The sequence below is a fragment of the Psilocybe cubensis genome, chromosome 1 (assembly GCF_017499595.1).
Source record: "Psilocybe cubensis strain MGC-MH-2018 chromosome 1, whole genome shotgun sequence".
Taxonomy (NCBI): Eukaryota; Fungi; Basidiomycota; class Agaricomycetes; order Agaricales; family Agrocybaceae; genus Psilocybe; species Psilocybe cubensis.
The window spans coordinates 4,136,046-4,156,594 of NC_062999.1; the positions used below are offsets into that span (position 1 = coordinate 4,136,046).

The 20,549-nt window shown below is 45.9% G+C and overlaps 9 protein-coding genes across 9 annotated transcripts; 6 read left to right on the plus strand and 3 right to left on the minus strand.

Moving 5' to 3' along the window:
- Window positions 1-288: 288 nt before the first annotated feature.
- Window positions 289-1,625, plus strand: JR316_0001396 (1,4-beta-D-glucan cellobiohydrolase CEL6B; the record flags this gene model as incomplete). Its single annotated transcript, XM_047887202.1, has 3 exons — window positions 289-537; window positions 610-790; window positions 847-1,625. The coding sequence occupies 3 exons, from the start codon at window positions 289-291 to the stop codon at window positions 1,623-1,625; spliced, it is 1,209 nt and encodes a 402-aa protein (XP_047754948.1).
- A 934-nt stretch (window positions 1,626-2,559) lies between these two features.
- Window positions 2,560-3,387, plus strand: JR316_0001397 (uncharacterized protein; the record flags this gene model as incomplete). The annotated part of the gene is made up of 5 exons (XM_047887203.1): window positions 2,560-2,687; window positions 2,736-2,870; window positions 2,920-3,049; window positions 3,100-3,228; window positions 3,280-3,387. 5 exons carry the CDS (start codon window positions 2,560-2,562, stop codon window positions 3,385-3,387), a joined length of 630 nt encoding a protein of 209 aa, XP_047754949.1.
- Window positions 3,388-4,012: 625 nt separating this feature from the next.
- On the plus strand, window positions 4,013-5,357 carry JR316_0001398 (Exoglucanase 3; the record flags this gene model as incomplete). Its single annotated transcript, XM_047887204.1, has 3 exons — window positions 4,013-4,279; window positions 4,345-4,525; window positions 4,579-5,357. 3 exons carry the CDS (start codon window positions 4,013-4,015, stop codon window positions 5,355-5,357), a joined length of 1,227 nt encoding a protein of 408 aa, XP_047754950.1.
- A 185-nt stretch (window positions 5,358-5,542) lies between these two features.
- Window positions 5,543-6,518, minus strand: JR316_0001399 (Agroclavine dehydrogenase; the record flags this gene model as incomplete). Its single annotated transcript, XM_047887205.1, has 3 exons — window positions 5,543-5,806; window positions 5,858-6,048; window positions 6,113-6,518. The coding sequence occupies 3 exons, from the start codon at window positions 6,516-6,518 to the stop codon at window positions 5,543-5,545; spliced, it is 861 nt and encodes a 286-aa protein (XP_047754951.1).
- Window positions 6,519-8,556: 2,038 nt separating this feature from the next.
- JR316_0001400 (RAB6A-GEF complex partner protein 2) lies at window positions 8,557-11,942 on the plus strand (the record flags this gene model as incomplete). Its single annotated transcript, XM_047887206.1, has 7 exons — window positions 8,557-9,055; window positions 9,090-10,091; window positions 10,155-10,343; window positions 10,424-10,567; window positions 10,627-10,908; window positions 10,961-11,094; window positions 11,151-11,942. 7 exons carry the CDS (start codon window positions 8,557-8,559, stop codon window positions 11,940-11,942), a joined length of 3,042 nt encoding a protein of 1,013 aa, XP_047754952.1.
- Window positions 11,943-13,149: 1,207 nt separating this feature from the next.
- JR316_0001401 (uncharacterized protein) lies at window positions 13,150-13,873 on the plus strand (the record flags this gene model as incomplete). Its single annotated transcript, XM_047887207.1, has 4 exons — window positions 13,150-13,422; window positions 13,475-13,564; window positions 13,624-13,759; window positions 13,812-13,873. The coding sequence occupies 4 exons, from the start codon at window positions 13,150-13,152 to the stop codon at window positions 13,871-13,873; spliced, it is 561 nt and encodes a 186-aa protein (XP_047754953.1).
- Window positions 13,874-14,609: 736 nt separating this feature from the next.
- JR316_0001402 (E3 ubiquitin-protein ligase itt1) lies at window positions 14,610-16,297 on the plus strand (the record flags this gene model as incomplete). Its single annotated transcript, XM_047887208.1, has 8 exons — window positions 14,610-14,672; window positions 14,728-15,125; window positions 15,175-15,305; window positions 15,342-15,524; window positions 15,578-15,725; window positions 15,781-15,985; window positions 16,035-16,081; window positions 16,147-16,297. 8 exons carry the CDS (start codon window positions 14,610-14,612, stop codon window positions 16,295-16,297), a joined length of 1,326 nt encoding a protein of 441 aa, XP_047754954.1.
- A 130-nt stretch (window positions 16,298-16,427) lies between these two features.
- On the minus strand, window positions 16,428-18,775 carry JR316_0001403 (uncharacterized protein; the record flags this gene model as incomplete). The annotated part of the gene is made up of 7 exons (XM_047887209.1): window positions 16,428-16,682; window positions 16,743-17,033; window positions 17,087-17,117; window positions 17,173-17,180; window positions 17,253-17,439; window positions 17,952-18,205; window positions 18,257-18,775. 7 exons carry the CDS (start codon window positions 18,773-18,775, stop codon window positions 16,428-16,430), a joined length of 1,545 nt encoding a protein of 514 aa, XP_047754955.1.
- A 594-nt stretch (window positions 18,776-19,369) lies between these two features.
- JR316_0001404 (Anaphase-promoting complex subunit 11) lies at window positions 19,370-19,782 on the minus strand (the record flags this gene model as incomplete). Its single annotated transcript, XM_047887210.1, has 3 exons — window positions 19,370-19,410; window positions 19,463-19,564; window positions 19,617-19,782. The coding sequence occupies 3 exons, from the start codon at window positions 19,780-19,782 to the stop codon at window positions 19,370-19,372; spliced, it is 309 nt and encodes a 102-aa protein (XP_047754956.1).
- Between the last annotated feature and the right edge of the window lie 767 nt (window positions 19,783-20,549).

Sequence of the window (20,549 nt, forward strand, 5' to 3'; positions counted from 1 at the left end):
TTATGAGTGGGTCATCAATCAAGTGATCCTCTTGACAACTTCTTTTGACCCTTTGGAGATTTTTACGTTTACTATACGGTAAATGTGCCTGTCTCATTGGCTATATCCCGTCCCATAGTGCACCCTGTGTACTCGTATATATCCGAGAATTTCCCCGTAATCTCATGTCGAGCTTGGGTCGAGCGACCTGCGATGGCATAAAAGGCTGCCATTCCTCAGACGTTTTACTTTGACTCTACTGTCTAGTGTCATTTGGTCGGCTGCCTTCCAACTTTTCCAGTAGCTGTGATGCAGTATCTACGAGTTCTAGCTTGCGCTTTGGCGCTCGCGCCTTCTGTTGTGTTCTCGGCACCTTCGGCATCCAATTCTCAAGTTAATCCATACATTGGAAAGGAAGCTTACGCCAATAAGGAATACGCCAGGAAATTGGAGGAAACGATCCAGTATTTCAACCAGCGATACGACTACTATAATGCGGCGAAGACGAAGACAGTACAGAAAATCCCCACCTTCGCTTGGATATCAGCTTCCTCTGATGTAAGTTCTTGATATTTTACTTACTTGTGAAATATATCTAATGCTGATATCTGTTCTGTGTCGCGATTCTAGATATCCAAAATAAAGGGTCTTGTCGACGAAACACTCGCCGCACAAGCAGCAACAAATAAGCAGCAGATCCTTCAGCTCGTAATTTATAACTTACCTGATCGCGACTGCTCTGCCAAGGCTTCCGACGGAGAGTTTCAACTAGATCAGGATGGCCTGAACAAGTACAAAAATTACATTGACAGTACGCAGTCTTCGTTATTTTCTCAACCTCATATTTGAATTAATATATTACCGTAGCTATTGCAAGAGAGCTGGACACTCCCGAAGCCAAAAAGCTCAAATTTGTCGTCATTCTCGAACCTGATTCGCTCGGAAACGCTGTTACCAACTTGAATGTTCCTAAGTGCGCCAAAGCCGCTCCTGCCTACAAGGAGGGTATCTCTTACGCCATTGCAAAGCTCCAGCATCCTAACCTCTCCATCTACGTCGACGCTGCTAATGGAGGTTGGCTCGGCTGGGACGACAATCTCTCGCCCACCGCCGTCATACTCGCCGAAGTTCTCCAAGGGGCCCAAGCCATTACCCCTGGAGCCACTGTTCGAGGTGTAGCCATAAACGTCTCCAACTACAACCAATACGTTTCCCTTGTCCGCGAAAACTTCACAGAGTTGTCAAACAGCTGGGACGAGAGCCACTACGTCGCCTCACTGACACCCCACCTCCAACGCGAAGGATTCCCTGCCCACTTCATTGTCGACCAGAGCAGGGCGGGCAAAGGCGGCATTCGTACCGAATGGGGCCAGTGGTGCAATGTCAGGAACGCAGGATTCGGCATACGGCCTACAACGGACCAGGGAATCTTGAAGAACTCGAATGTCGATGCCATTGTATGGATTAAACCTGGAGGCGAGTCGGATGGTACGTCTGACCGTAACGCTGCTCGCTTCGACGAGACGTGCGCGAGCCCAGTTGCACATGTACCTGCACCGGAAGCTGGATCGTGGTTCAACGAGTACGTTATAAATTTAGTTAAGGAAGCAGATCCTGAGCTAGAGGCGACGTGGTCATGGCCTTGAATCGGAAAACATTTCAAACTACAAGTAGTTCCGCTTTTTCTTAGAAAACTTAAGCGCCGTATGATTGTGGAATAGCAAATACACATCCCGAGTAGCAACCATCATTCTATTACCTATCAACATATTTAATGGATAGATCCTTGCTTGTAGAGACCAAGAAATTGGATTTTGTATGCCATGATAGATCTTGAACTGTTGAATGGGCCCTGTGATTCATGCGCTCGGCGCTTAGAGCTAGATGTGGTTGATAGGCGCCGGTAATTCGGGGAAACTGTAGTGTATAAATAGCATTTTTTTCTCACAGACGCTACAGCCAGCCTTTAATGAAAAGCCACAAAACTTCGGTGTTTTGTTCCTCTCCTTTGATGATGGCGACATAGATTATATAGTTGGATGACATGTGTGAGAAACACCCTCAAATTGTCCATAAAGCGTGCCTACCCATGGTTGTTTGTTTTTTCAACCGGAATCCAATGCGCGTGTTGTTATGAAAGCTTCACATCATATCGAAGTCTGTCTAAGAGAGACTAGCGTGTTGTTGCAGTGTTTGCAACCTTGCAAGTTCGGATCGGGCACTCTCGCCTACTACAGTACATCAACCCATGATCGATGCGTACGCAAATGCAGTCTCTCACTTACCATTGTACTTGATAACTTTTACCTGGTCAAAGCAGTTAGCATGGTCTAGCACTTCATAGTTTACGCAAGTGGATAAAAAAAAGAGTTAGTAAAGAGAAACAGATGATGACGTCTGAATAATCACGTGCATATTGACAACAGACTTGTTTGTCGTTATTTACGGCCACCAATAAGCCAATTGCACCGCAGATGTAAACCTGCCTTAAACCTGCCAGCTAATGTGACAAGTTCTGGTGCTCGGATTTTTTCGACAAGCTCTGGTGCTCCAGGGACCCTTTTAATTGTTTTTTTGATCATGAATCTCACAGAAAGCCAAGTTTTGCATCTTCCACCCCTTATAGACGGAGATGATGTGTCTACAGCACTTGAAACCCTTGTCCAAATCACTCAGGCCTTGGATATTCCAGATGCATCATTTGCTCAGTACGCATTCATTTTTATCCTATGCACTATAAACACGCATCATTCCAGTTATTCGTCCACGATCGATGCTTTACATGCGGAAAGACACGCCCTCATGCGCTCATTACTCAGATTGCAGGGAGTAGAAGATGCACTGAAAGATTATCTTGCTTCGCTCAAACTCGAACTCAATTTGATAAAGCGGTGTGTCGACATATTAGATCTCCCCTTCAAAATCACTCAAAACACCTAGCTGGAACGGGATTCTCACTTCTGGATCTCCTGACAGCATATACCAAGACACGACGGCAACTTTAGAGAAGCGAAAGGAGGCTTTGGTCAAAAAATCGAAAGAACATTATCGGGAATTGGAATCTTTGCAGGTCAGTCAGAGGTACCGGATCTAGAAGTTAACCAATTATGTCCATCACAGGCCGAGGTCCCACTCAGCATACCTATTTCCATTAACAAATTGCTCACACAAAAAGAGAAGAATCAACTTAAAGAGCGTGAAATCAGAGAAAAACGAGCGAGGATCAAAGCATTTCAAGGTCTCCCTCCTGTACGTCAGGTCAATATGGTGGCCAATGTTCCAATGTCTCAATAATTATAGAACCTCGAGTTGGCGCGGCATGAATTAAAGCAAGCCCGTCGGCGACAGACTGAATTGACGCAACTTCGAGAACGGCTACTAGCTAAAATGGCAGATGGATTGGCGTAGCGCAGACTCTTGCCAAGAGATCAGAAATACACCGAAAAGTCTCCAGATTCATGCTAGTGACAATGCCTCCTTTCCAAAAGTCTTTGCATCGACGCAACTTCGGGTCGGCAAAGCAAACTCCAAGCATTGCAATGTACGGTCTGACGTCACGACGGATGACTTGAACGCTTTCCATTTGGTGGCTTTGAACGCGGTCAAAAAAATGCTTTACTCCAAGTGACCAGTCATTTCAGTCACGAAATGCGGACTGTACCAATATTTCGTACTTTCAGTCCGGAGAAATGGTGTGTTGACCAAGGCGCTTGCAATCGGATGCTTTTTGAGATCAAAATCGCTCAAGAGTCAAGTGCTTCTCTTGACGACAGCCTATGGCCTTTTTAAGACTTTTTCTTGCGCTATATGTTGAACGGACCTACGCCATAGACTATATCCGACCATACAATGGCTCTCTGTGTGTGTCAGTATATGTCCGAGAATTACCCCACATTTCTGGGGTCGAGCTTGGGTCGACCACCCCGTAGATCTATAAAAGCGTGATCTGTGTCGTCTACTTTTTCCTTGTCCGGTGACTCAGTATCGTCGCTTTGCCTTCGTCGACCAGCTTCCAGTCTCGCCAGGATCTGTCATGCATTATCTACGAGCTCTGGCTTGCGCTTTGGCGCTCGCTCCCTCTGTTGTTTTCTCTGCGCCACCGGCCCCCCAGCCTCCCCAGCCTCCCCGCTCTGAAGTGAATCCGTACATAGGGAAGGAGGTTTACGCGAACAAGGGATACGCAAAGAAGCTCGAAGAGACCATCCAGTACTTCAACCAGCGTTACGACTACTATAATGCAGCGAAGACGAAGACAGTCCAAAAAATTCCTACCTTTGCTTGGATATCATCGTCCGCGGATGTAAGTCTAGATATTTCATAAAATGCACACAGAACACTTCGAATTGTAACACGGTTTGGGATTAGATCTCCAACATTAAGGGACTCGTCAAGGAGACTCTGAATGCTCAGGTGGCCACAAAGAAGAAGCAGATCCTACAGCTTGTGGTTTACAATTTGCCTGATCGTGACTGTTCCGCCAAGGCTTCTGACGGAGAATTCCATCTCGACGACGACGGTCTTAATAAGTACAAGAACTACATTGACAGTATGTGTTTTCTGCTCCGTCTTCCTCTTATGTATTCTAAAATCTTGTCACAGCTATTGCGAGAGAACTGAACACTCCCGACGCCAAAAAGCTCAACTTTGTCGTCATTCTCGAACCTGATTCGCTCGGAAACGCTGTTACCAACTTGAATGTTCCTAAGTGCGCCAAAGCCGCTCCTGCCTACAAAGAGGGTATCTCGTACGCAATTGCGAAGCTCCAGCATCCTAATCTTTCTATCTACATCGACGCTGCTCATGGAGGATGGCTTGGTTGGGACGACAACCTCGCACCCACCGCCGCCTTGTTTGCCGAAGTTCTCCAGGGAGCCCAGGCTATCACCCCTGGAGCCACCGTTCGTGGCGTAGCCATCAACGTCTCGAACTATAACCAATACATCGCTCCTATCCGCGAGAACTTTACGGAATGGTCGAACAGCTGGGACGAGAGCCACTATGTCGAATCGCTGACCCCGCACCTCGAGCGGGCCGGTTTCCCCGCCCACTTCATCGTCGACCAAGGCAGGTCCGGCAAGGCTGGCGTCCGCACTGAGTGGGGCCAATGGTGCAACGTGAAATATGCAGGGTTCGGTACGCGCCCTACAGCAGACCAGGCTGTGCTGAAGAACCCACATGTCGATGCTATTGTATGGGTGAAGCCTGGTGGCGAGTCGGATGGTACGTCGGACCGCAACGCTGCTCGCTTTGACGAGGTGTGCGCTGGACCAGTGGCACATGTCCCTGCGCCTGAAGCTGGCGCGTGGTTTAATGAGTATGTAGTGAACTTGGTCAAGGAGGCCAATCCTGAGCTTCAAGCTACATGGTCGTGGCCTTGAGATTATGCGCAGACATACTTAGGGTAGTTAGTAAATTATGTGAAAAACAATTGTTTACTTGAACTTGTGTAAAATCAATCAGCTGTCTCTCCAGCGTCTTCCAGACGCCATAAAATTAGTTGATGAATTCAGAATCGAGCCAAATAATCGTCATAAAAGCAAGTATTCAATTACGTATACAACCGTCACTTGGTCCACACGTCTTTGTTCTCTTGAAAGTACGCAAGCACCGTATGCCTCCCCACGAATTTTCTTCCCTCATCGACGAGCTTTTTGTCCTTGAATATCGCTTCCTCCCGTCCCTGAACGACATCTGCGTCCAACTCTGCGAGAAGTTTTGAATAATCAGAGGGTATTCCAAGGGATATGTAGAACGCGAGCTGTTCTTCAATCGTAACCCGCTTATATACGATAGGGCGTCCAAGGACAGACGATGCAATTTTGGCAGCCTAGTATCTGTCAGTGAGAAGAGTTATAATCAAATTTTGGGAAGTACATACATCGTCGTAGGAAAGTGCCTCAGGTCCAACAATAAAGATGTCTTTATTGGGGCTTTTCTCAGCCGTTAAGGACTCGAATGCGGCTTGTGCTATATCCTCTGTTGAAATGAAGGGTATGCGTCCGTCCTGAGCAGATGAAGTGATTTCATTACGTTCCTTGATGCTATTTGCATATGCGTAACCGAAGTTTTCTGACAAAATATTATGTGAGTTTTCAAGTAATTATGATAAGGCTGTGGACATGGATGGCCTCACGAATAAACCAGGTGGGACGCAGAATTGCATAGTCTACACCTTTGTCAAGTAGATGTTGGTGAATCACGCCCGAGGCAGTTTCAGACGTCGCTGATGGTTCATATTGAGATGCAGACAACAAAACGAATCTCTTTACTCCTTTCGATATCGCAAGGTCGATGAAGGATATAACGACTGCCGGATCGTTGATGCCAGGAGGTCCAACGATATACACCCGGTCAATAGAGTTGTCGCTCAACGCAGCTTCATGGGTTTCCGAATTAAACCAATCGAATTTGATTGCTTTGAATGGTTTAGGGGCTTCTCCTGCGCGCGTAGCTATCACCAGCGACCGGTTTGCGGCATGCAGAAGTTTCGCAAGTGCGAGGCCGGTTTTTCCTGTCCCTCCTGTGATGAGTGTTGTCATGATGCGCTTTGTACCAGTGTGAAATAGTTTCTGAGACAAGTGTAATCCGTCTAGGATATTGAAATGTGGATGCTTGGGACTGATAAAGTTGACCGCAAAAGCAAGCCTTATATTTGCCAATGGATTCGAACTTGATGACACATCATAAAGATGGCTGCGCTTCTACAGTGTTCCATGAGCGCTGATTATTAGCATGCTTATTGTCTTACCAATGTCCTTGTTGCTGAGCAAGCTGTGTGGTTTACCTGGTTAAGCCAAGACTGACGTGCCAGATGCATGTCGTTTAATTTCATTGCTCCCGATTCATAACATCATCTGCGGTATATACTCAAAATAATATCTCGTAATGAAAATGAATGAGACCGCCACCTGTAAGTTAAAGAAAGTCGAGAAAGAATCCGCTTCAGGTGTCTAGGACTAACGCCATCACGTCAGCGTTATTGACCAAATTTGAGCTCCAGACCGATGAACGACTGGCAAGCCTGTTCAGGAATTGGGAATATCATCGAAAAATATGTGCACCATTGTGTTTGTTTCTATCTTGAAGAATACGTTTGACAAATTACGTATAAATTACACATAAACCTGAGATCATATGGCATTGTGAATCAAAAGGGCAGAATAGATGTATTCACAGTCACGGTCTACACGGGTTTAAGTTGTATGTTATCATTGATTGCTGCAAAGTGACGTTATTTCACGCAACAACACGGGTTTCAACAGTTTTGGATGGCATTCCACAAAAGTCCATGTAAACATTAAATACCACCATTGTTGGGACGTTGCTTGCTTGCGACCGGAATCAGCTAGATATTATTCTTTAGTGTGTAACTCAAGACTACATCTAGAGGTCACCTTGAATCTATCCTCGGGGGAGGAATAAATGTCTACCTGAGGCTCAGACTCTCTGTGACGTCCTCCAGGCATTCAGGGTAAACGAGACCGGTGACGGGCGCTTATTCTTATTAACTTGTTTCAGTGACGAATAACGGAAATGTCCTGTGAATCATCCCTGATAAAAAGTTTGTTCAGGACCGAAGAATTGTTCTTGACAAATTATATGTTAACAGTACCCAAGTTACTCCAACTCTTTGAAATTGTTTAGAACATTAAAGTTAGATTACACCACGTTTGTAAAGCCATCTGAGGCAATTTTCTTAGATGGGAGCAGACAAAACTTTACTATACCATATTAATCTGATAATCAAGAATGATCAAAGAATGATTGCCTCAAATTTTTAAGGTTATTGCATATAAATGGGATGCTTACCAGCTCCAACGTGTCTGTTAGTTTCGAAGTGCATACTGACGAATTGTGCGCTTTTTGAGAAATTTACGACGTTTCCGCTACGGTACTGGAATTATTAAAATTTCTTCTTCCCTCTCTAACAGTTATTAATATCGGAATCTGCATGCTTGTTAGCATAGGCACGACCTAGGCAGATTTTTAGGAGAACTAGCTTATTTTTCAGCTGTAAATCTCTTATACGTAATTGTGCGCCAAGCACCGAACTCGGAAGCAACTTTGGCAAGCCGCCGAAATTTGGTAAATTTCAGTCTCCGAAGAAGATCCGACGAATTATCTATAGTACGGCAAGCCGGCACATCACACGTGTCACTTGCTCGAATGAGTCGGCAGGGTTGCTTCACAGATGAGGCATTATTTCCAACTATTTCCAAAGTATTTCTCAATTGCTCTCAGTCTGAATGTCCCTCAAGTAGATGCAGGAAGGGATCATTGCGGAAGCTAACACATTTGGGCAAGCTTGGATACCTTGCTCTTAATTGAATTCAGAGTCGTGTTTACAACGAAAGGTGGCGTGGAGTGTTGTGTCAAGTGCGTATCTCCAAATTACAACATTCATCGACAGTGTAGTCTCAAAAATATTCCAAAGCTTCTTTTCTCTGTTGAAATAGAGCCACGATTGTGAGAGAATTGGAACCGCTGTCTACCTCATCCGACGACCCGATCTAAAGGTCTTCCGAGCACGCGACGTGGAGATAAATCCAGTCACCGGTTTCGTGTTCTACCACCATAATGCCTGGAATAACGAGCACGAATGACGCGGATTCTCCAGTTCGAATTGTCGTAACCCCTTCACAGTCTTCGTTCTTTGCGGGGGAATCCTTCTCTGTAACCATAACCTTCACCAATACGCGATCAACAGAGGCGGGTCCGTCGAAACCGACCCCTCATTCGCACAAACGAGGAGCACACTCTATAAGTTCAGCACCTCTCGCTCGACCGCCTACTTCTCCTGGTACACCGCGTAGCGCCGCCATACATACCCCAGTTCGATCCAAAGTGGTCGAAGAAGTGCCCCGCAGGAAGGGTTTCATAGGGAAGGGAAAACCCCTGTCAAGTTCGGAGACACTACCTGACTTGATTGAGCAGAGGAGAAAGAAGCAATTGGTGCCTAAAGCTCTCTCTGTTTCTATAACTCCGTTTGAGTTGGAGGGCCAACTCGCGGATGGGGTCACGTCACTATCGGCACCATACTCTCAACGATCGTTCATCCAGAGTGCGTCCTCTTCAAGTCGGTAATTAACTTTTGATTAAACACAAAACAGCCCCAACTACCCCTCATGTATCTTCCCCTTTGGCACGTACGGATTCACTCCCATTGGCTTCCAATCACCCCCATGCAAGGAAACAGTCCCTTCTGGATGGCCAGTTTTCGCTGGACGTTTTGTCACCGACGACTTCTACACCACCCTTACCATACACGCCTACTTCGTCCACATCCACTTTTTCACTAGCCCTTGATCCCATCGCAGAGGCAACGATGTCGCCATATCCTTCCACCCCAGCCATTGGATCACCTACCATTGAACCGGTTTCATTCACACCTCATACTCCCACAGCCGATGTACCTTCACCCAACTCCGTGTACGCGTACCCACCTCCAAGGCCAACCAACCACCGCCCAACACCCATTGGTCTCGGTCAGCCTTCCAACTCTCCGCGGGGGTACTTACATCCACCACGTTCTGCTTTTGCGACTACCTTCCCACCGCCCAACACAGAGTTGATCCTATACTCTTATGCCCAGCTCTCCGGAACAATTCAAATCACCCCGGTACCGGGAGCACTGCCCACACCCGAACAATCGCAAACTTTAAACGCAGTGCGCGGCGCCCTTCTCAGTCGCTCCGTGTTAGGCGGCGGCAGCATGGACATCACATCCACCATGAGCGCCACGTCGCCCGCGTCGCCCAAACCACGGCTTCGGCAAACGCACAGTCGCTCGTCGTCATTCTCCGCCGGACTTTTATCCATCCTCTCACCTACGTCATTGGTGTCATCAATCGCGAGCCCGTCACCGCCTGCGTCTGCGACGCACTCGCGAAGCGGGTCGATGAGGTGGCGATCGACATCCTCGACGGCCATGCCACTGGCTGCAACACCGACATCTGCACGATTTCCGAACAGCAGCAGCAGTCCCAGTGTACTCGCGTTTGGGAACACGTCCGGGCAAGAGTTTGATCCCGAGGAGCCGTTACCGACCTTTGAGATACAACCGGCGATGTTGGCTGTCGATTTGTCGCTTGCGCCGGGGGAATCTCGCAGCTGTATGTCTATCTAGCTTTCTATTCAGAGTCCGGAATTGGGGTGCTCAGAAACTGTGTTTCCAGATACGTATACTGTCAAACTTCCGGACAATTTGCCACCCACTTTCAAGGGCAAAGCTCTAAAGTTTAATTATGAACTTATCGTGGGCACCTGCCGGGCAGGTCCTTCAGGAGGAAGCGGAGGTGGGGTCAGTGCGAATAGCATCAGTCGCGTGATGAAAGTTCCAGTGCGAATTTACAACCACGTCGCTGGTAAGTTCTTGAACGATTCTTTTTTTCATTTTTTTTTTGAAAAGTCTGCATATTGACATGTCCCCGAAATGATGTCATAGTTGGTCATTCCATGAAACCGTATGATCTGCTGTGGCCGGTCAGCCGTAGACAGGATGCTGGTATGCCTGGTACAGAGGCCAAGGTTGAAGAGGAAGGAAACGAACTTGACAGGCTTTCGTCGGGCGTAGCTCGACTCCCTGCGTGTCAGTATTAGTTCCATCTGGATCATTATATCTGTTTTACTGACTTCTCTTCTTCAAAGCCTCGACACCTTCATCATCCGCTTCGACTAATACACGTGAATCAATACAAGAATATGCGCGATCGCTATTGGCTTCGTTGCCAGAACCTGTTCCGCAGGAAGATGGTGGTTCTTCATGGTCCTCGACCGATGGTGTGCTAGATGGCCAGGGAGAAAAAATGATTAACACGCGAAGAGCCGAGGAACTTCGAAGGACAGAGAGTGAAAGGGAGCGCGTGGAGGAAGTTAATTTAACGGGATGTCGAGAGGCTGTGGAAATTTTGACTCGAAATCCCAAAAAAGGTACTACTGACTCTCAATCAAGTTGTAGGATGTTGCTAATTCCGTTGTCTAGCTTCATATGATGTTAATAAGGATGGAGTCAAAGTTGCTGTTCTTACTTTCACAAAATCTGCGTATCGTCTTGGGGAGACTGTGACAGGAGTGGTGGAGATTAATGAACGAACAAGCAGAGCTCGAGTTCTAAAGGTATGTTTGTACTAGCACTAAAAAAGTTCTTTACTAAGGTGACATATCGCTTCAAGTTGTCAGCCATTCTTGAATCCCATGAGACATTACCTTCAACAATATCACCTCCATCAAGTGCAAAACATCTTCGCCGAGCGCATGCAGAATCGCACTGTTCATTCACCCTTAACACCCTCCGTACGACTTTTTCCCTCGACATCCCGTCAGATGCCAGTCCTGCTTTCCAGGTCCGCGTCGGAACACCAGTCAGCTCTCCTTCATCCCCACATCACACGCAGCCGCCGACACCAGGGGGTTTGGAATGGAAAGTCCGCCTGTGTTTGTTAGTGGGTATAGCTTCAGAGACGTCACACACCGGTGTCCAAAACGTGCGCTTCAAAAGTCTCATGCGGGACGGTCCGCGGGGGGAATGGGGTTCGTCATGGCGCGCGACTCCTGGGAACGCGCCCCTAGAAAAACCGAATCTGAAACTTGAAGCGGCGCGCGCACAACAACAACAACGCGCCGCCCAGCAACTGTCCTCTCCCCGAGCGTGGTCACGGTTTATTGTATCGTCCATCCTATATGGATCGCAGAGCAATGACACCGCGGAGAGGGAGTATCATGACGGTGATGTTTTAGATACTGACGAGGAAGATGGGGACTTGTTTAGCGGGGACGCTGATGGCGATGGTTATGATGGGATTATCCCTGACCTTGCGGGTGGTGTTGGGGTTGGGGTGGATTTCTCTGGTGGGGAGGAAGGTTGGCGGAATGTGAAGCTCGAAACTGTGGAATGTGAGGTGCCTGTGAAGGTGTTCCCTGGGAATACTGCTTTCAAGGCGCTGGATGTCGTATTTGATGTCTGATTTCTTCAGACTCCCGACGCGCCTTTCACCCGAAGGTAAAATCAACCGGTATTTCTCTTTCAAGTGGATAAGGATGGATGTATGTATTCAGGTTTTTTCTCTTTTCTTTCTCTTTTCTTTATTTCTATTTTTTTTTCTCACTCCTTTCTTTATTCTCTTGTTTTATTTGATTGCATCGTCTCATCCTTCTGAAATCATTTTTCTACTCATCATTTATTTTTATCATCTTCATGGGTGGCATATTGCAAGTGGAATTCAAATCAATATTTTATATACATGTTAAGATTTTACGAAGCTATGAATTGACACAGCGATCAACGTCAACCTATGACGCAATCAGCATCTGATAGACTACAGCACAATACTATATAAGGTGTATCCCTTTCCAAATTGAGATACCTAAAAAAGAAGAGGGTTTTGTCAATACTAAAGGGAGATATGCCAACTTTAACAAAAGTGCACCATCTCCCCTTTGAAGTGGTGGATTGAAACTTCATTGTACCCAAGCACATCTCACCTCAAGGCAAACCGTCACTGGATATATCTTTGAGTTGACTCAAAACTTATGACTTGTTCAGCATGGTACCAGCGTTCTTGCATGTTACAATATCAAATACGGCGATGAACTGACCACAAGGGACCCAAATATTCAGCTCCGATACTGTAAGAGCCATCGCCAGTGCAATAGCCTCACCCTGTAAGCATAGCCATGATGACCGGTGCTGCCAAGAGCAAGCGGGATACTACACCGTTATCCCAATGTATCGCTTAGTTGTGTATAGCCACCATCACATCGAAGCAGTCGCATGCCCAAATTGCCTTTATTCACTAAACAGCATGCTAAACATCATGCATCATGATTAAGTTTTCCAGAGATACAGTAGCTATTGCTCAGCACTACCGTATTTCTGAGAAATCTTCACAAAATCATTTTAGCTAGCCACGAGGAACGAAGGAAGCAACCGAGTTGAACGATGCTAGGATCCTCCGCTTAGCGGACATAAGATTCCGCGTCCTGATTGGGAGTAAATTCGGAGTGACGCAGGTGATACTCTCCGACCTTCCCGCCTCTAACAGTGTGTCATGTATATGGTACACAAGCGCAGTCAGCTTTATTATCAAATAATGAGCACAGTACTGAAGGTGATCTACAGTATAAATAGGCCTTTTGGAGAGCAATTTCTAGCATTATCTCAGCTCAGACAACATGCCTTTCACTTTCTCCCTCAAACAAATCGTCGTTGGCGGGCTTCTTCTGTTTGCCTCCGCAGAAGCAGCTGTAATCAGCAGTTCCCATGCTCAGTACACGGTCGTCAACAATTGTCCCGATGCTATTCTCGTGCGAAATAACGACACCAACTCGACTCTCGCAGCTGGATCCTCTATCACTAAGACGCTTCCAATCAACAACGCTGGCACATTTGTAGGAAGCACTCCTGGGTTTGGTGCTATATCCGGTTTGATTGCAGGATTCCAAGCAGTAAGCAGACTGAATGTATACATAGTATTTTACATTCTGACAGATTATCTAGCCAAGTACCTACTACATTGCCAAACTCAGCAGAACACCAGTCTTCTATGGAGTCAGCATCGCACCAAGCACAGTTCCCGCTACCCCTAATGTATGTTGATATTTCCGGTATTTTGTATTGATTCATTTAATTAATGCATGGATTTGCAGAGCGAGGCACTGTGCAGTAAGGCCAGATGTGATAACGTAGACTGCGCCGACGCCTTGCCCAACCTCCTGCAGGAGTTGTCAACCCTACCTTTCCCGGACATACATGCCCTGGGAATGATGTATCTTACACGATTATGTGAGTTAGTTCTGGAGATTATGTGTTTGTTGAAACTAAAGAGCTGCAATAGCTTCTGCCCATCTGGAAATTTTAACAACAACAATCTATAAGTTCCAGAATGTAGTTGGGTGATAGCTTCAAGACAAGGACTAAGACAAGGACTTTAGTATACTAGTAGCAGCCTTTGACCATATCATACTCATTTATATCTTAATTAGTAAAATCACTTATTCGAGTCCACGGTTATCTTCGCGTTTTTGTTTTTTGTTCATCCAGATAATAGAAACAGCAGTACAACACACTTGCGAAAGCAGGAAAATTCGTTGACGTTTTGCGTCGCGAAGTTCACTTTCTCACAATTTGTATCGGCTTCTCGGCATCTTTGCAAAATCGGCTGGCAGGAGCCGTCTTGTTTGAGGCTGTAGCACTAACAACGACCCGTCCGTATCATGGCAGCCAGTGGTTAGCTCTGGATGAATCCTGAATGTGCCCTGCATTCGAAAGCTAATGTTTTGCACTGGCAGATAAGTATACAACACTTGGTCAGGAATGTTTTCGAATAATCTAACAAGAACATGATGTGACTATGACTTCGTTAGGGTTTCAAGTTCTTCTGTGGTACGGTTGCTGGTTAATTCAGTAAATTGTTTTTAGGTAAGTCATCCATGTCACACTGGCTTGGTTGATCTGTCATAACATGCTCAGCGCCCTTGAGCGAGCGTGTTTTCAGAGCTCACCGCCGGATGCACTGCATGACATGCTAACAAGTCATGAGTCATAGTGTGCCAGTTACATTAAAATGAGCCGGTACCTAACATCTGGTGTCTGACAACCCGCTACTCCTTCTTTCCTTCCCAAATCATCCTCAATGGATCAGAACATCGTCCTCGAATGTGCTAATTTGCAAGCGGAGGAATACGAGGTCATCAAGGTACATCTTACATGACCTGCGTCATCAGTAATAGGAGCTTATCAAAATTGGTTAGGCAATTTATCCGGACTTTATTCTTTCGTTTTCTTCACCACCCAATGAGCCTCAGAGTATTCATCTTCAGATTGGTATCCAATTTTCAGTTCCAACTAAGATGGCAATTTATCCAATGATGTATGCGGAAGCCTGCGAATCCTCGATGTCTGTTACTGAGATTGCTGTTAAACATCTCCCCCCAATTTTTCTCGACATTTCCCTTCCACAGTGTTATCCACTCTCTGATCCTCCGACAATTGGATCTATAAAGTTCCATTCATCATGGTTAATGGGCGCCGACGGTCTAAAAGCGACTTTATTAGACATGTGGGACGCCGGTGAAACGACCATATATTCTTGGATCGAGTATTTACAGACTGGCCAGTTTCTGGGGGAGGATGAAAAACTTAGAAAAAAGTTAGTATCCTATTTAATTTCTTGTAGTGCTTACTCAACATTTGCATAGGATTTTCTACGACCCACCTGGTCAATTATCGGAGATTCTTCTGGACTACGACCTTAAAACACAACGTACGGCATTTCTTGAAGGAACGTACTTGTGTGACGTTTGCTTCGAATACAAAAAGGGAACACAGTGTATCTTTCTTTCTTGCTCCCATACGTTTTGTAAAGCTTGCCTTCGAGAGTTTTGGACGGCGGCGGTTCAGGAAGGCGATATTGGAAAGCTTGTGTGCATCAATCCAAAATGTATGAAAACTAAAACGGTTGCAAGTGAGGAAGAATTACGAGATGTGTTATCCGATAATGCTTTCCGGCGCTGGAAATGGCTTAAGGAAAAACGCGAGTTTGAACAAGGTGAGCAAGGGTCTTTACCAAAAATTTATAGCGCGTCTAATATCGCACTGTAGATGTAAATCATGCATATTGTCCAATTTGTGAAAGCCCTGCAAGACCATCGACCGACCATGTGCCTGAAGATAAGGATGGCCCATGGAGTAGATATAGAGAGTGTCCAAAATGCAGGTTCACATTCTGCAGGGTGTGCAGATGTGTATGGTACGGTGACTCTGTCGGAATTATCATAATGTTTTTAACTTCATATTCTGAATAGGCACGGCGCTCATTTCGACTGCCCTGTTCCTGTACAAATTCTGACTCGCTATATGGATGCTACAAAGAATGGCACAGATACATCTTGGATGAAGTTAGTGGAACAAACGTATACGTCAGGCGTTCTCCAGCGCCAGATAAAACGTTTCAGGGAAGAAGCCAAGAAGCTGCGCAAGACTCATTCCTCAAAACCAACATCTGCCCAAGTCAAAATCAGTGAAAGATGGCTGGCAACAAACACCCAATGCTGCCCAGGACCGGGATGCGGCGCGTACATACAGCGGACCGAAGGTTGCAATCATGTAAGTCTTTGACTTTGAATTTTCGGGTCGCATCTCTTCTCATTTGTGTATTTTTGTGGCTACAGATGGTTTGCTCATTGTGCAAGCAATCCTTCTGCTATGGCTGTGGAAGGCCATTTTCAGAGCACGGATCCAAAGGCTGCTTGGGGAAATTTATCTAGGAAGGATGAGTTGTTGGGTCATCCTTACACTCTCTTGCATTTTTGGTTAACGTGAATGTGGTTCAAAATATAATCAATAATGATTTTGCGTGGTTGTATTAAAGACGAAGTGTGGTGATTCGCCATAGATGCTCTGGTGTGCAAGCAGTGTCCATGCTGCCTGTATGCGGAAAACATTAACATAACTAGATAAGTCCAAACTGCTCAAAGGATCGGTTATTCCAGCCAGTGTCAGATTCCTCTTTCTTGACCTCAGGAAATTTACCGTACTGGGGTGGCTTGGTAAATTTTACCGGGACTGGCTCTTCTGGAGGCCGCAGAGTGGTAATCTCCACCAAACACGACGAAAGAATACCCTTACTATCCCCCTCGTTAGTTGAATCTTCAATGTGGGAAGCCTTGAAAGAATCCGAGATCAAGGGAAGTAACTCGACATTGTACTGAAAAAAGGACAGAGAAACAGATGAAAGCTGGAGCCAACAAAAAAATGAGCATCTCACCTCTATCGAAAACAGGCGACTGGAGTAGCTGGGCACCAAGTCGTCTTCTAGGTGTATCTCTCCCTCTAAGTAGCAATTTCTGTTGTCCAGGCTTTCTAGGTCACGTTTTGAAAGGGCACGCCACATCGCCAGGGTCAATATAGTACACTTTGTGAAGGTGCATTCTCTCTCGAACTCCAAGGCGGATTTGTCTCGAAAAGGAGTAACCGGACTGGATCCCAAAGGGCGAGTCGATTTGTGTATCTCAAATTGACGTAACCGTCGGGTGAGGCGCACCAGAGGTGCATCTGCCTGGCAGACAAGTTTTAAAGTTTGGATGTCATTGCTGGCGAATGTTAAATAACAGGGGATAGCCGTTCCTCGACAATATGAGCGCTTAAATGAACAATAATCAAGAAATGGGAGAGATATACGTGTCAAATTGACCTACTGGGTTACCTATATGGAGCTATTATCATTCAGTGTGTGGTTAAGTGAATGTAAACAGAGAAAGTTAAGGCGAGAACACACTTTGGAACTGATTAAAATGGGTCGTCCATCGACCTCGCCTTTCATGCTAGCCTCAGGGAGTGCAAACCATCCTTCAGGGTCATGATATGGACCAGGAGCCACGGCGCCAGCAGCATGGGCACTCTGTCTCTTCGACGAGGCCGCTCGTGCGATGGTTAGTGGCACATAGGATACTTCTGTTTTGATTCTGCCATTGTGACCATATAAGTCAAGATCTTGGATAGATAATATAGGTAAAGTATTCACATGTTGTCTGGTCGAAGACGTCGTTGTATTCGTACAGATAGTGTGTATTCGACACTAGCGGGTATACCCCTTTCTTTGAAGCTAGGGGGTAACGGATCTTGCAAGTCAGCTCTTGTCAATGTATCCGACAGCCTTGGACTGGAGGCAGAAGCTCGTAAAGGGGATGATCTAACTGATTGTCCCCGAGAAGATGAAAGCATCTGCCAATGGTTATTCTTGGGTTTTGAATAGGCCAAATGTTATATACCTTTGATTTATATGCTGCGCCTTGAGAGCGCGTTTCCTCGTAAGGTGAAAGCTGTAGGTCAGGCTGGGAATGAAAGACACGGGAACTTCCCGGGAGCTTTGGGGACCACTTCGACGATCCCCCAATCTGACCACGACGTAGCGGGGAAAGCTAAGTATTGCAAATGATTGAGGGGGATATAAGTTTATGAATAATGCTCGCCCCACATCTTTGTCAGCGATGAATCCAGCGACAGTTCTTCTTCATAGGGTGTCACTGATGTATCTAAATCGGACAACTGGGCGTCAGAGTCCTCGTTTGTCCGTCTCTGCACTTCTCCAAGTTGAAATGAGAATGGCATTTGATGGGAGCCTAGAAGTTTGCCGTCTTTAACTGGACTAAGCTTATGCCATAATAGATAGCTTTGATCCAAGATTTTGGTAGAAGATTCGGAGTACCAGTTCCATACCTTGCCCTGAAGCTGTTGAAGCAAATCAACAAATTTCATCAATCACAAAAAATCTACACGCACAGCGACAGTAATCTGCTCAATAATACCCTTTGGACTGTCTATATCCAGCTCTAGCATTCCGAGCACCGGTTCCTGACCATATATCACGGGCACTCTGAGAGTAGTTTGAGATGATTTAGGCATTCCAGGCATAGTCTTCGGGGTGAACAGGTACACGGTTGCCCACGGCTTTTTGCTTTGGACGGAGAAGGCATGCTCGTAGTGTTGCACCACAAGCGAATCTTCATTGGGTTGTTCCACTGTTGGATGGGATGTCGATATGGTCGAATATCGTGGAGGAAGGACGGTGCGATCAGATTGGAAGGATGACCGACTGGCTCTAGTACGATATTGAGGCCGCTGTGCGGAAAGCACTTGAAATCTGAGTGTCTTCCCTCGTATATCCTGCTCGAAAGAAGATGGCGCGTCTGCTTCTTCGGCTGAATCGCTGTATTGCGGCAATATGGTATTAATGCTCAGTGCTACGCTGTAAACAGAGGATCTCAAAGATGTTTCCTCGTTCGATTGGATGTCGGGCATCTTTAATCTTCAATACTTGGGAAGAAGTAGTAGGGATTCGTGGTAGATAGAGTTAAAGCTTGAAGCATTGACGTTGTGTGATCTATGAAGCTTGACGCATGGGCACTTTTTGATGGTTCCCAAATCCTAGCCTCCGCTCGAAGCCAAAGTCCCCACAGTCGATCCAAGTTCGGCGGCTTCTCGGCGGTTATTTATATTGGAATTCAATTCATGGACTACTAATAAAGTGACATTGACAATTAGTTATCAGAATGAAGAGACCCACAAGTCATTAAATTATGGCTATGCAAGATCAGCCATTGAAAAATGATCTACTAGCAACCCTCAAACCGAAAAATTTTCTAGATGAATTTTAGCCAAAATGGGCAATAACTTGCTGAAGGTTTCATAGTCCGTATGTCGCCATGAAGTCGAGCTGTGTGTTACCCCAGGTGTCTCGCCGGTGATCGATTGGTCCGGTTAAATATTTCACCTCTGTCAGAATTGTCGATGTCTTCTTCTGCACACTATCAGCACAGCAAGTCAAGATTGGATGCACGGGAGGAATTGGTTCGGGTACAAATACACAGGTCTTGGTACAATTGTGGCTTTTTGTCATGAAACTGGTGCTGAGCCAACTTTTCTCTCCGCCGTTACTTTGTAGGAAATGTCAACATAGAAGAGTCTAGACCTGAAAAGAGAACGCACACCACGGTTTTCGGTCCATGGGACACTGCTGTTTTGACGCGGCAGTTCCAATCCACTTCAAGAGGCAGTGCATATGAAAGACATGTGTACATTCTCCCCAAACTACGTGCAACCCCGTGAACATCGTTAGCGCATAAAGGAATCAAATACTCACTAAGCGGACAGTCATCACCAGGCATCTTACACGATGGACAGCAGCCTTCATAGGGTACTCTACAGATACCACAGACATCACCTTCGCCGTCATCGTCCTGCTCTGAGTGCCCTGTGTCCCACCGCCACTGCGCGACTGCGTGCCATTGCTTGACGGTAACTTTCATGACTATTCAAAATTCGAATAATGAAATAAGAGAAAAAACAGGGTAGAGAGTCGCGATATTAACGCGTCAGTTGCAATGATTGTATGGAAAGATTATCTGTGACGCGGTTGAACCAAGTAAACGCGCCTTCCACCGCGTCTGGGCTTATGTAACAGATTCAAATTCCGATGACCCTTTCGGGAACTTGCCGAATACATGCCGAGTTCTGTTAGTGCCCTGAGTCTCGAAAGATGCAATAAGTTTTCATTGCACAACAAATTCTGTATAAATTTAGAGAGTGCTTCCAAAGATTTGCATATACAACGTTTACTAATACAAAAAGTTCGACTTGGGAGAAAGCGTCCTAGTAGTAACCGGGGATCGATCGACAAAATCGAGTAGAGACGTAAATTCTGGCAGTAAACGTGCTGAAAGTCGAGCCATAGAAGAAATGCACACACCAGAGACGGTGAATAAATATGGGAGGTGTGTCGAGGTAATATAGATAAAAGAAGGCAAGCAGACCATCGTACAAGTACAGATGAAGAAGAGGATAGGGGCTCAGAGAAAGCAAGAACAAGTGAAGATGTGATGATGGAGGGAAATTGCATATCTAGACCATTTGAGAAGAACTAGAACCAAAATTGAGTGAGAGAGAAGATGAGAGAGAAAACAAGAAGAACAAGCCATATCGTGAGCTTTCGAAATGGATAGATAGGATATTTTGAATGGCAAGTAAGGTTGTCAAGTGTACGAAAAGATGGCAAAATTTTGCGCATATTTTTGAA